Source organism: Seriola lalandi, unplaced genomic scaffold (assembly GCF_002814215.2).
Source record: "Seriola lalandi dorsalis isolate HSWRI2012SDOR001 ecotype SW California unplaced genomic scaffold, Sedor1 jcf7180002054855, whole genome shotgun sequence".
Taxonomy (NCBI): Eukaryota; Metazoa; Chordata; class Actinopteri; order Carangiformes; family Carangidae; genus Seriola; species Seriola lalandi.
Genome location: NW_019525408.1, coordinates 718,494 through 732,626, shown reverse-complemented (window position 1 = coordinate 732,626; position 14,133 = coordinate 718,494). Strand labels below are relative to the sequence as shown.

At 41.6% G+C, this 14,133-nt stretch overlaps 1 protein-coding gene across 2 annotated transcripts in view; it reads right to left on the bottom strand.

Annotated features, from left to right (window-relative positions):
• Positions 1–4,598: 4,598 nt before the first annotated feature.
• The window catches only part of kctd1 (potassium channel tetramerization domain containing 1), a 13,074-nt gene continuing 3,539 nt past the window's right edge, over positions 4,599–14,133 (bottom strand). Inside the window, exons 1-5 of one of the 2 annotated variants that reach the window (XM_023427184.2) lie at positions 12,233–13,065; positions 11,153–11,331; positions 9,957–10,101; positions 8,228–8,533; positions 4,599–5,856 (exon numbers count right to left, since the gene is read on the bottom strand). In XM_023427184.2, the coding sequence (XP_023282952.1) occupies positions 5,695–5,856; positions 8,228–8,533; positions 9,957–10,101; positions 11,153–11,331; positions 12,233–12,469 (1,029 nt within the window). In that variant the 5' untranslated portion in view covers positions 12,470–13,065 and the 3' untranslated portion in view covers positions 4,599–5,694. Of the gene's footprint in view, positions 5,857–8,227; positions 8,534–9,956; positions 10,102–11,152; positions 11,332–12,232; positions 13,066–14,133 lie in introns of those variants that run through there. The other variant, XM_023427185.2, reaches the window with a different exon arrangement.

Genomic DNA, 14,133 nt, shown 5'->3' with positions numbered 1-14,133 from the left:
AGAGAGAGGAGGGGGGGAGAGAGAGAGAGAGAAAGAGAGAGAAAAAGAGAAAGAGAGAGAAAGAGAGAGAAAGAGAGAGAGAGAAATGGCAAGGGAGAGATGTGGGAGTTGTGTTTTGCTTTTTTGCCACAGGTTACATTTATAATTATCTTGCTGGCATAAAATGGCCATGAGGCTTTTTCAATAAAAGGTAGGAGGCACCTACAGTGCAGAATATTACCTACAGATCAACACAGAGAAAGGGAGAAGGAAGACTGCAGATAGAATAAGACTAAATCCAGAGTACAAAGTATATCATCATCTAATAAGTGTATTTAGTCAGGACATTCATTAGGAACAGCAGCCACCGCTTGCACTGGGCTGTAGAACTGAGCACTGTGAGGGCTGGTGATTTGAAGACGAGGTGAATGAGTCCATCCACTGACCTTCACTAGTGGTGAGTAAGCAGAGCCTGGGGAGCGAGGGAAAGATGGCCACAGCCACTTTCTCCAGGCCCTACTCTGCCTTTTGATGACTAGAAATAATCACTAGAGAGAAAGCGAGTGAAAGAGACATGATCACAGACACGCCACAGAAAAGAGGAGGATCTCAAATTACTTTATTCTCCTCAAAACCCCTGTCCTCTAAAGGACTGGAAGTCAGTTTCTTAATACCATTCATCTTTTCTCCAACAGGCTGTGTCCTGAGAGAAGCATATCTCTAATTCCTTTTCAAGTTAGTCTGAATCCAGGAAGTGAGAGAAAATAGGGCTGGACAGGGTCTCATTATACATAGCCTGCCCCACAGGTAACAAACTTAAAAATCACATAGGGTGCACAAAAAGTACTGCTGAATTTGAAACTAAACACGTGTTCATTTTTTTCTCCTACGCCATCCTTTACAATATTTTTATTTCAGGAAAACATTGACTTATATTGAATTTTTTGCAGCCTTCCATAGTTCGTCAAGCTAACCAAATTCAGTAGCTAGTATATAGGTAAATAGGTAAATAGGCTAATTAGCTCTTTTGGCAGGAGTTACATTAAAAAACTGATACCATCTGTAGGACAAATAGCAGCTACAGCTAGCAACTAGTTTGATTATCTTAGCACAAAGACTGGAAACAGATGGGAAACAGTTACCTAGGCTACGTGTAGTCAAGGAAGCTGCTGCGCCCAGCCCAGAAAGAGTTTGGCACATAATCGATTAAAGCACAACCAGTGGTTTTTACCTTGGTTTTTGTATGCATTAAGCAAACAAGATAATGTTAATTAGTAAACTTTCAAGGTGCTGGTAGGTATTTTGTTACCTTGGGACAGAGCCGTTTCCCCTCCGGTTTCCAGACTTTATGTTGAGCTAAGATAAACAGCTGATGGCTGTAGCATTATTGTACATACATAAGAGTGACACAGGCTTATGAGTATTTCCCAAATGATCAAACTACACTCAAAAAAATAAATCATTGGACGAACATAATTTCATTACACCACAGCTGATGCTAGCACCTAACAGAGTGTTAACTGCAGACTCATTACGTTATCAATCCATAGACAAAAAGGTCAAAATGAGCTGCTTGGATGAAAATTGATGTTGACAATTTGGTTTTTGAGACGGGGACACACTGTTCTGTTCATGTGTGCAATTTGTGCGTGTGGTTTTCCTTTTTATTAGTGTGCATGAATTATTTATTTTCCATGACACCTGAAAAAAACCTATGTGCAAAATATATGAAAGTGGTTAATAATATTGTTTTAAGACGTTTAAAGCTGATACATTTAGCAAATACCAAATCAGCAGATGAAGGACAAAGCACAATGTGCTTTAACTGTACAGAGTTTCAAATGTATCTTTTGCTGCTATTCATTTTCATCACCCTTAATTGCTGCTGTGAATTTAATAGATCTGTCACTTTGTCACATCTAGTGTCTAGTGTCTCACAAGTAACTCACCATGTATTCCTTCACATGCTGCTCAAGGTATTCGTTTAGGTAGATGCACAAGGACTTGAGGGAACACTGTGTCATCTTAAAAAAAGAAAGGACAATATTTTAGCAGTAGTTACAAGATAGTCTTGATAGCAAACAAGCTAGTTTGATTAAAGTGTTGGACATGTGTGATAGACAATACTCTGGTCTCAGAAACCCTAAGGGCAAGTACTCAACATTTATACAATATCTCAACTAAAGCAGACATGAAATGAGGCAACCACACAGGTGTTTTATTCATTCTGACCAAAATGTTCCCTACGTGATACGACCAATTGCTTCCTCATCTCTGACTGAAGGTGAGGTAATCAGTATAATCACCCGATGAAGTATTTTGATTAAGTGAAAACCTTCATACTCATTTGGCACTTGTGTCGAGCATATGTAGAGAGAATTGTGAAAATGCAATTGTCATGGCAGGGGCATAAAATATGTTTTATAAGCATAGGTCAATCCATTGTGATACGAACCTTGGAGATAGCCACGATGAGACAGAAGTAATATTTCTATTGTTGTTGTGTTGTGCATTGTTCTATTAGTATTACACTATCTAAAATGACATAGATTATAGACAGCACATGTTGCTAAACTTTAATGTAGATGACCAGACTTAAAAAAATATACAATATTTCACCTAATTAAAAAAAAATTTAATCTTGCTTTTTGTTATTCCTCTGCAAAATACAGTGCAGATAACTCTACAATAAAATACTAAAATGAAAATTTAGTTTGTTTGACAAGGACACATTTCTGCATCAAAACAAAAACATATTACATCACAGCTTTCATAGCATCATATTTTCCTATACAATATTTTGTATATCAGTGGAGAGAGTTGAGTCTGTCCAGCAGAAAAAGTTAGACGGAGTTTACACAGTCTTTTGCACCGCAGACCGTGGTCGAGAGATCCCCGTTTTAAAGCTCTTTAGCCTAGCTCCTATCTGAAAAAAGCACTCACAGACGCCGGTAGAGAAATGCAGTCATACATGAACGAGAGATTTATTTCTGTGGCATTAACGCAACACATGGGTCCACCGATAATTACTGCGCTACAACGTTAGCATCTCTGGAAAATGAAAACAGTAACTTAACTGCTCTAAACGCTACGACTTACCATGGCTACGGCTACGTCATGGCACTCCGCCCACGCACACCGCGTCACTCTCTTAATAGAACCGCTAGCCTGGCTACAGGTGCACGTTCCACACCAAATCAATCTCTCAAAGGGCCATTACCTTCACTGAACTGGTTGCAGGTTTGTTTTTCTACACCGCGGTTCAGTGGCAGAGATTCTACATACACAAAAAAGCTATTTTGAGAGATAATGTAACCGGGTTGTCTAACTTAAGAGCTAGAGTTTAACTAGCACTAACTGTGAGAAATGATTGACACAATTTATGTTTTAGCAACTGAGAAATGCCTCACAAATATCTAAGTACTATTCATCACTTGTCCCTTTTTACTAAATACATTCGTGTAGATATCTATTAATGACTTACCCTTCATTTCAAGGATTCCAAATAATTAGGTCGAAATTGAAGGGCATGCGATTTAAATATCCCGCTTCTACCTTTTTTCTGCATCCGGTGGGCGTGGAGCATGCGCAATAGGTAACCTCTCAGAGTCCTCATTTGAAGGACCTCATTCTCATTGGATTAACATTAATGAAATTAATTTATCCGAATTTTCTTTTAGTCATTCCAAAAAATATGAGCCAATCATTTAATGAATGTATATAAATGAATGAGTGTATAATTATTGTAAATGAAAGTGAGTGTTTTAAATACTTATCAGGTAATATTTTGCTCATATGAAATGATGAAGACTGAAACATTTGTGGAAATTTAAATTTGTGGATTTAATAGTGATATGATTATAGTTTGCTATATTAAAACATATGCTTCAGCAGTGTTATATTGCCCTGAACCCTCGAATGCTGTGTACAATTTTTCCAACTCTAAGACTGGTTGTGTTTCACACCTGCTCCATGAATACTTGTTAATTTCACAGCCACAGAAAATTTTGATTTTATGATTGAGAGCAAAGCATTGCTGTGCACCACTCACATCACAGTTGCACCTCTAGCCTCTGAGAATAACAGTCAGTCAAAAGGGAATCTGGGGCAAAGAGGCCTGAAAGGGAGACATATAGCATAAAACGTAGATAGCCAAAGAAAGTGGAGATTCTGCCAAAAGCGATGAAGACAAGACGACAGGGCTCTGTGTGGGATTTCACTTTGGATTTTGGCCCTGCAGGGATATGAGGAAGCACAACTGACAGGACTTGCGTGGAGAAGTCGGCTCTATTCAATATAACTAAGTAAAGGATGCCCCAAGTCGTCACTGATGCACCAGCATAAATCCTCCAAGGTACAATATTGCCTTAGTAAAGTTAGCTTCACCTCTCTGGTTGTAGAGAGCTAAAACACAACGTAATGTACAAGATCTTGCTCCTTGTTTGCCACTGAACACATTCAGGATGATAGAAAGAATCTTCAGAGGTAGAATAGATACTGTAAATTCAGGTTTAAAGGATAACTATCTAACCACTGTGCTCCAAATGCAGAGCAGGACAGACGTAGCAAATGTGAAAGCAGTCCCTACAGCAATGTAAAAACAGCGAACAGACACCATGACAACTTTAGTTGAGATTTATTTCACATTTTTTGCTACATTCCTCTTAACTCAAATCTAGGGAGCGTAGGTGGGTCAGTCGTCTTAGAAATACTTTATATTCAACTTCATATCAATATGTGCTACAAGTAAAAGTGATCTTGGAGTGGGTAGTACAATAAGCTTTTAATCTGTTCAGTCATGTCTGAGGCAACAAATTTGCTTGAAAAAGATTCAATGTAAAAAACACAAACACATATACAATGAAAAACTTTACAGGTCATCACTCAGAGGAATATTATGATCCAATTAAATAATTCCCAAGGTAGCACATGGGGGTTAGTAGTTCATACTCCCCAATGAGGCAAATGGTGTGACATAATAATTTACTAAATTATTTTCTTTACTGCTTATAGAATGGTCTTTGATGTAAAATTTTTGATGATACTAATGTCAACTATATTTTATGGCGTAATCCAATAAAAGAACTTCCATTAAGGTAAAAAAAACAACAAAAAAAAACAACACTTCATTTGTATCACAATATTCAACATCATGTTAATTGTAAAAAAAAAAAAAAAAAAAAAAAAAGATGCTTTGTTGAAACTAATTGTTTATGACAACTGAGACATTCTGTACTGTATGCAACACATTTGTGACCTTTTTACAGCGAGGGATAAAAACAGACGTAGCCAATTGGCCAGTGAGACAACAAAATCAAGTCACTGGTGACAAGCTATGCAACATACTACATAAGCGATAAAAGCCTTTTTAATTTATATGGGTATAATAGAAATCATATTCAACCTAATGTAGGCTCCAAGTTTTAAAACAAACTTTGTTTGGGGATCCAGCATATATAAATCCTTTTAAAATTGGTTTATGGGGGCTAGACAATCACAAATGTCCTTGCAATCTCAAACTTATCAAATGTCTTGTATCTTCTTATGGCAAAAATCTCCTGTTGCACCTCTTTTTTATTCTCTAGATGGTTCTCAAGTTTAAGAAAACAAAACATCAACAAGGAAACGAAGAAAAACAGAGTCCACAGAGCTCTGCAGCATAGAGCGTTTGGCTGCCGCAGAAAAGTCTAGCACCTCCTGCTGCTCTGGAGGATTCTAGTCCAGCTGCTCCTGCTTTATCCTGTTTGAATTGGGTCCTCGCTGACCTGTCCTCCTCAGTTCCCTCCTCAGGACGTACTCGCTGAATTGGGATGAGTCCACGCCTCCGCCGCAGGAGCCGGCAATCTCGAAGCCACGTTGTTGGAGACGCTCTAGAACCTAAAAAACAGATGGAACGTAAAGAAGGAGGGAGCTTTCAGTACCAATACAGGACATCGCTTATAGAAGGAAAAAGCATCATTAGCACCCATTATAAGCAGTCCGATACAGATAGCGCTTACTCATCTATCTTTGAGGCCAGGGTCAACCTTGTAATCCAGATGCCAGATAAATCATTTGTGGAGGTCTACAATTCATCGTAAACTATGGTGCTAAAACATTAATGTAACCTCTAACCTTTTGTTCATTACTGCGAAACTGGAAAGCATAGAATAATCTGACACTCCTTCACTTATATGCTGCAGAGTTAGTGCTAAGTCTAGCATTGGAAACAGCTTTGGGAGTAAGCTGCAGCGACATACGGCCTGTGACGGGAATTTGGATGAGACTTCCACAAAACCAAGAGCCTCTCATTTTGCCTCATGCCTCATTTTCATTGTTTTCTGGTGTATATGTGTGTTTTTCTGTGTGTGTGTGTGTGTGTGTGTGTGTGTAGCTGTTCCTGATCTCGCAGCCTTGCAGACATCTACAGACGTGTCCGGGGGGGCTGTAGGATCACATTCCATCGAAGAGGCCCCAGGGAGCAGTGAGGCTTTCTCTCTGCCATTTGGCTCAGTGTGGGCTGCTCAGCAAAACCCCCTCTCCCCATTTCTCCCCCAGCCCCAGGCCCAAGCCTCCGCCAAAACTACAAAGGTCCCCCTACTGCTGGCAGCTCTCTATGCCCCCCTTCTTTCTCTCAAAACCCCCGCCCTGCCTCCATTAGCCGCAGATACAGCATCCACCGCCGGCGTGCTTTAATAACCAAACAGGATTATGGGCCCTGCCTGGGGACAACCTGCCAGGGAGCATGCTCACTCTCTTGCTCGCTCTCCACGACTCACACACTTCAGAGACGGGTTTGTTTGTGTGTGTTTTGGGAAGGAGATGGAGATTTGACTTCCTCAGATGGAGACACAGTCCAAATCATTGTGAAATCTTTTTAAATATGCCTCTCCTCCATCTTTTATTGATGCATATCTGAGGATTTTACCATCAATTAATTAGTGAAATATCAATATATAATTAGAGAAATACAATATTGCCAAATACATGCTGAATATAAAAGATGAATTTAACACATTTTTCTGAATATAGAAGCTTTGATTTTACAGTCCTGCTTTAAGTCTTACAAGTACGGTTTGGCCTAGAACCCAAAGGATAGAATAATATTAAATCCTTTCTATACAGTGTCAAGAGCACACTGGCCTTCAGTCCTTCAAAGGAACTTGGATAATGAAAGACTTCAAGTTATAGTTTCGCTCCTCTGCATATCACAACTTTCCCAACAACTTAAAAATGTTATGGAAAGACTAGTTTTCTAACTTCATTGCTGTACCACAATCCTGCAGAAAAAATACTGGTATTCCTCCACTTATGCATCTGGATTCACGTGGATCTGTGTAACTCTGTCTTTGAACTATTTGGTAAGAAATCTTACTGAAAATGTGTCCCACTGATTTGTTTCTCGGATGTTCCCTAACAAAAATATATGGAGTTGCTTGGCTTGATTTTGATTTTAAATTGAGCATTGATCCAGCAACCCCCTCAGACACTCAGGGGCATCGTCTCATCTTATGTCTACTTATGTGTTTCACAGCATCCTGAATTGCCTACTTCCTCTTGCTGTCAGCCAGTTTCCCCCCACCCGAGTGTGCACATTCATGTGACTCTCCACCATGATTTAAGACGCCCAATATTCCTTCACTTGATGGGATGAAGTCAACAATGAGCCAATTTACTGTCCAATTTTAGCAGGTTGGCAACGATGTCCGCTTAAGATTGAAAGTTTAAAACACCCAAAATGACATAAGGATTTACTTGTAACTGTTTTTCAATGAACACAGGAGTCAATATTGGGAAAGATGTGAGGACCGTATTATGAGTGTTGCAAAGGGATACATAAGAAATAACTACTGTAGCTGACTATTCACCGGCTCCAGAGCAAAAGTCAAAATCATTATTCCAGTCAGATCACAGAAAAGTAAAGATGGTGGTAGACTTGCGTAATGATGGCTTACTAAACTGATGCTTTGATGAACTCATCAAAGAACTTATTTTTCTGCAAGGCTGTTCTTGTGATTCGATTAGATTAAAAAAGATAAGATTTTGCAATCAGACATAAGTACAATTTGAAAAGTCTACAGTCTAACAGCAGATGAAAAGAAGCTGAATGAACAGATCATCACCTCAGCTCCTTGGGCTTATAATTCAATGGAAAAAATACAGAAAAAAAACACTCCTCTATCCAAACTTTCAGTGTTTATACTTATTGAGGAATAAACCACCCAGTATAAATGACCATACACCCACAGCAGCCAAAATCTCTGATTACCTGGACAGAGTTGAGGTGGCAGTACCCATTGAGCGGGAAGCGGATGACGTGTGTGGAGTCATGGTTCCATCCGGCATTGACAGAGTTACACATGACATCACCAATCTCCGGAAACACGTCTTCGATCAGAGCCTTGTCGCCGCTGAGCGTGATCCTCTCGCCCAGGTCGGGCGCAACACGCACCACCAAGCACTCGCAGGGACGTGACACCCGGCCCAGCTCCTGGTCCTGACGCCAGCGCTCCAGCTCCGCAAGCATGGGCTGCAGCTGGAAGTACCGCGCCTCCTCATACAGCAGACTGTAGTCCTGAAAGAGGGGAAAGAAATTGTATTAAATATGTTGCTTGATATTGTGGTTCTGTTTATGTTCATTTTTACTGCACCAGGTCAGCTAGTAACAAATCTCATCAGTACCGAATGTTTTTAAGGAGCAGGTTTGGGGCTTCTTGGTGGCTTAGAGGTTATCTCTACTCTATTTCCTGCCAGCTCTATACTGTCTCCTGTCTACTAGCTCTAATAAGTCAAAAATGCTCCGCGAACAAGCTGTATAAAATTTCAAAACTACGGTCATAATATTATGCAGGGCTTTGAGATAAACAGTGGAAACCCATTACTTTCCAACATAAATTAAGGTTGTATCAATTAATATTTAGTAAATATATAATGATGAATATTTAGAATGATTTTGTTGACAGAAAAAGACCACAAACTCTTTCAAACGTTCCAACAATAACATATTTACATGTATTGTTAAAAGATACATCCCCTGGTTGTCAAGGTAGACTGCACTGAACTGGAGGCTGCTAGCTAAACGCAGTATGAAGCACATGTTGCTATGCCACAGAACAAAATAACCAAAAACAGGCTCAACTTAATCAGTTTAAGGTTGTGATTTTCTTTCTAATGTGCATCCAAACCCAAAAAAAGACACAACTGAGAAGTTCGAAACCACCGTTCTACATGAACGAGCAATAAACCCAGGCCAAGACACTATTCAGCAAAAATTACAAAAGATACCGAGTGGAGGAGATGTGGTGCGACATGTAACACAGGGCTGCGTGGGGCAGAGGAGGAGATCCTTTACCCGCAGGACTGCAGAGCCTAAAATCGCACCACATTTAAGTTTTCTCATGCTCCTCTCATAAATCTACCCAATGTGAATGTGGCCTCAGCTTGAACTTGAGCCTGTCTTTTGTCTTTGCTTATTTTAGCTGACATACTTTCCACTGATTGAGTCACACTGCGGACAGTCCATCAGATAATGTGGTTATTTGTTTTCTCCCAGGGCAAGCAAAGTAATTACTGACTAAATGACACATAAGAGTAAAAAAGAAGGAATGCTAATGTGTCACATACAGTGAGACTCGCCATGGATGGAGAAGTGGCACGAGAACATACAGCCATGGCGAAATTTAGCACATGCAATGCGGTCATGGGCGCCACAGATTCAAGCTTATCGCTTCCCTTACATATCTCAAAAGAATCTTTGGCTGCTACTAGCTGGAGGGGAACAAACTGCATCCCATGATGAATAAATGCATCAGGGTTGAGCTTTGTTTGGAAGAGCCCTGATATTTTGTCTCCAGCATGGGAACCTTTTTTTCAGCAATTCAAGGAAGAGCAGTGACCAAAGGCATCCAATGGCCTTAGCATTCATTGTGCGCGCTAAGTTGTAGGATTGCTGACTGGCTGATGGGAATTCACAGTTTCTAGGATGGACATCCACTCACTTTGAAGTCATCTGGGATGAGGAGCTTGGACGTCCTGAGGAAGTTGAGGATGTAGCGGAACATGTGTCCATCCCTGTCAATGAAGTAGTGCTGCTTCAGGCTGTCCAGGACTATAGGCTCTGTGCCATCAAAGAGACGGCCAATTCTACCCACAGAGGCGGGAGGGGTGGCAGGTTAGACAGAGAGGGAGGGGAGGGAGAGGGACAACATGTCAACATTAACAAAAGTTCATAGCATGATTCTATTTAAAACATCATCTCTACAGTGCTGCTCTGGAGATCATTACTGCACCTTATGTGGTGGGAGAGAAAGGATGTAAAAAAGAAAAAAAAACACAGAAAGAGAATCAAAAATGACACAGTGAAGCAAGAGCATGTGTGTGACTCACTCAGTTTTCTCAAGCTCTGAAATGTTTTTCACACCTTAGCACAGACTTGCACAGATTACCAAGATCGCATCAGCCGGAAAAGGAAGAAGGATAGAAAGAAAGACAGAAGGAAAAATAAAGACAGACAGAAAGAAATGAAAAAAATTATAAACAGAGGTGGTCTGGAGAGGTCAGGGCCAGCTGGTTGTTTGTTGCCCTAGGCAGGGTGCCAGTCACCCTCAGGCCCGGGCTCGGAGCGACAGTGCGGCCTCCCAGCCTCCAGATGGCCCCATGCCCTTTGGCCCTTTACTGCTGCTGTGACATCTGTCAGAATAACCAAGTTGCTTTTGTCTGAGCGCTGCATCCTGCACTTGAAAGCTCCTACAAATTGTTTACCACTCAAAATAACTGTAGGCTTCATACTTGACAAGGAGACATTTTGTGATAGTACCTTGATAAATCCTAAAGCGACTGATGAAGGAAGATATGTGGAGCAAATGTTTGATTAAAAAAGCTCAGCATTTGTACCATTTGTGAGTGCATCCATGGGATATTTTTGTGATTTGAAGAGATGTGACATTTGACTGTTTAATGTCACAGGATGACATTAAACATAAAACAGGATGGCATTACAACAGTGATGCTGACAAACACGTCTGACTCGAACAGAATGAACTCCCCACAACAACGCAGAACCTTTTCACAATTTCATTTCCTGTTCCACGCAAAAACACTCAAACTTTCACTCGTGGCCCAAAAAAAAAAAAACCCCACAAACTTTATCTCCATAACACACTTAAAATACACAATCAAGGTAGAGCAGACTCACCGGGACTCTGGGAATTTTGTTAAGGTGGCCAGACTGCTGGTGTACATGTGTCCGCCCACATCGATGTGCACAGGGGCGTTGGACTTGGTGAGCTGTGCAGGTGTGGGGATGCCCTGGTTACTCAAGGGAGACACTGGTGACCGTGTGATCATGGGCCTGGACATGCTGGAGCGATTATCCTGTTTCAGACAAGACAAGGGAGAAAACACAATGACACGTGGAGGTGAGATTGACAAGAAGATGCATCGAATTCTGTTTTCCTGCTGCAAATCAAAGATGAAAAAAAGACACTCTTACTACAACCATGCAGGAGTTTATGAATACGGTTGTGAATATTTAGATCTAGAAAATACATTTTTTTTAAAATCAGACACAAAAATCTAAATATCTCTGCCGTGTAACACACTCCACAGTGTAGGAGTGTAAGGGAAGATTTTTCTGTGCAAGTTAGAGCAGCCTGACCTTGACCTGAATGTTGCCACAAAGCACATGCATCCACTCCTGTGGGCCATAATCTCCAAAACCAAATTAATTTGGAGCATCAATCTCACAGTCTTGGAAATGAGCAATAATGACTCTTGATTTGAATACTGTAATAGGATTTGGAGAAACTGTCTCCTGTTAACCTACAAACACCATTAGCAAGACAATTTCTTTTCAGCTCTCAGAAAAAAATGACTTTACCCCCCAAAAGTTTCAGAGCACTGAGTGAGGATGGGAGGGAAGAAAATAGTGTCTGGGAGATCGCATTTAATGAAGATGACTGGATTTGCTGGGGGAAAAAAGAGATTAACAGTAAATGAAAGTAGGAAACAAGGAAACAAGAGGAGTGTGCGTGCGAGACATTGAAATATACGTGACAATTAAGTGCGCACTCTACATTTAAGGACAGCAGCAAGACAATCTATTCACACACTGCATTCAATAAAAGCTATTCACTTCGCTCCTCCAGCTGAAGTGACAGGTCGACCCCAGTGTTTCTGTGTTTTTTCTTTCTTTCTTTCTTTCTTTCTTTCTTTCTTTCTTTCTTTCTTTCTTTCCTTCTTATTTCCCATTCAATATCGGAATTTACGCGTTTACCTGCGCCGGCATCACTGTGGTTGGAGAAGAAGTCACCGAATGGTCATTTTGCTTGAGAGACGCTGCGGGAACAGGCTCTCCTCTGACTGCGAACATCAGTGAGGGCTCCCTGCACTCCGCCGCTCGGATCGGGAGCCGTTTGAGGGAAGCGTGCACGGACTCATCCGCAGAACTGATTGGACGCGGTCGCTTTCTCGCTTTCTGATGCGTTAAGTCCATGATATCCGTTTCGTCCATTACCGCGCTGACTTTTTCCTTTTTTTTTTTTTTTTCTTCTTTTTTTTTTCTAAAGGTTAACAGATGTGACGAGGTTGGCTCTTCTTTCTGTCTTTTTTTTCTTCCTCCAACACACCTGCAAAAATGTGGAGAGGGGGCTTATAGCGAACACACCGGGGGAAGAGCGGCGCCGTGGCTGTCACACGGAGCAGCGTCTTTGCAATGGCTGGGAGAAGTCAAAGCCCCCGACAACATTAGCATTGTAGCGCCTGCGGCTTTTTTTGGGCTGTCGCTGTGTCAGTGGCAGGTATGTGTGTCGCATTTTCAGAATAAAACAAACGCTGCCCGATAAAATGTGATCGTCTTGTTTTGTCCGAGTCGGATCAACGTGCACATCTGGACCTTCCACAGCTGGCCTTTGCCCCCCCTTGTTTCTTTTTTTTGGGGGGGGGGAGCAGTGTCACACTCCTCCTGATGTTGCTGCCCCATTGTTCAGCAGCTCAAACCCTCCTTCAACACAACAGTCCCACAAAGTCACAAAGTTCAGTCAGTGACAAAACCAACAAGGTGGCTATAACCCAATCCAGTACCAGGACAAAAAATGCCCCTTATACCCTCCACACACACACACACACACACACACACACACACACACACACACACACACACACACACGATCATAAGCCACCTGACTGATCACCATCTTTCCATTCACACAAAAACATCACATCTAAAGTAGCACCTCACATCCCTCCAAAACATCTGTCCCTCAAGAGAGGACAGACACTTCCTGATCAGTTCCTCATTGGCTTTATGCTTCACAAAGGTCAGAGTTGCTGTATAATAACTGATGACCACATCAGCACAGCAACACCACCGCCACCACCACCACCACCACCACACTAACCCTAATGACATCAGGGAGTGTAAAAAACAGACCACAACATGTCCAATTGCTGTTAAAAGTACTGCCACAGCACTCTCCTGGGCTGTTTTTCATAGAAAATGCAAGGAATCCACAATTTTTAATAACATTCAGATTAAAATTAATTAGTTCAACCACTGGCCTTAAAACATCCACATTCCCGCTTCTCATTGGCAGTGTGAGTTTCACACCTAGATACCCAATTAGCAATTAAGCTTGCCTTTGAGTGTAGGCCTCCAATGCGGTGTGTGATCCTGGTCTGATTTGCATGCCGCTTGTGCACGCGCTGATAAGCGCAGGCAGCAGCCATACATAGTTTTAAAATTCAACTCCAGAATCCCTCGCAGAAGGCAAAGGGGCCTGCAGGGCAAAAGAGAGAGAAATCACATGGCTGCTCTTCAAAAGGGGACCTGTGTAAGGCAGCCGGCAAAGTGCGTGGGATCACACTCAGAATGCAGGTAATTTGTTCCCTGACTAATTTGTGGAGATGGTGGTGTGTGTGTGCGTATGTGAGTGTGTGTGTGAGTGTGTGTGTGTGTGTGAGTGAGTGAGTGAGTGTGAGAGCGAGTGTGTGCCTGTGGAGAGTAAGTTCTGAAAACAGCTTGGTGGAATTGGATTTCCTCAAAGCCTTGTCATCGCAAAGGTGGATTGAGTGTAAAATCTGTAAGGCATTATGGAAAATTGCAGGGGAGAGAGAAGAGAGAGTGAAAGAGAACGGTTGGTTCGGTGGTTGGGTGGGTGGGAGGTGGTGGGGGGGGAT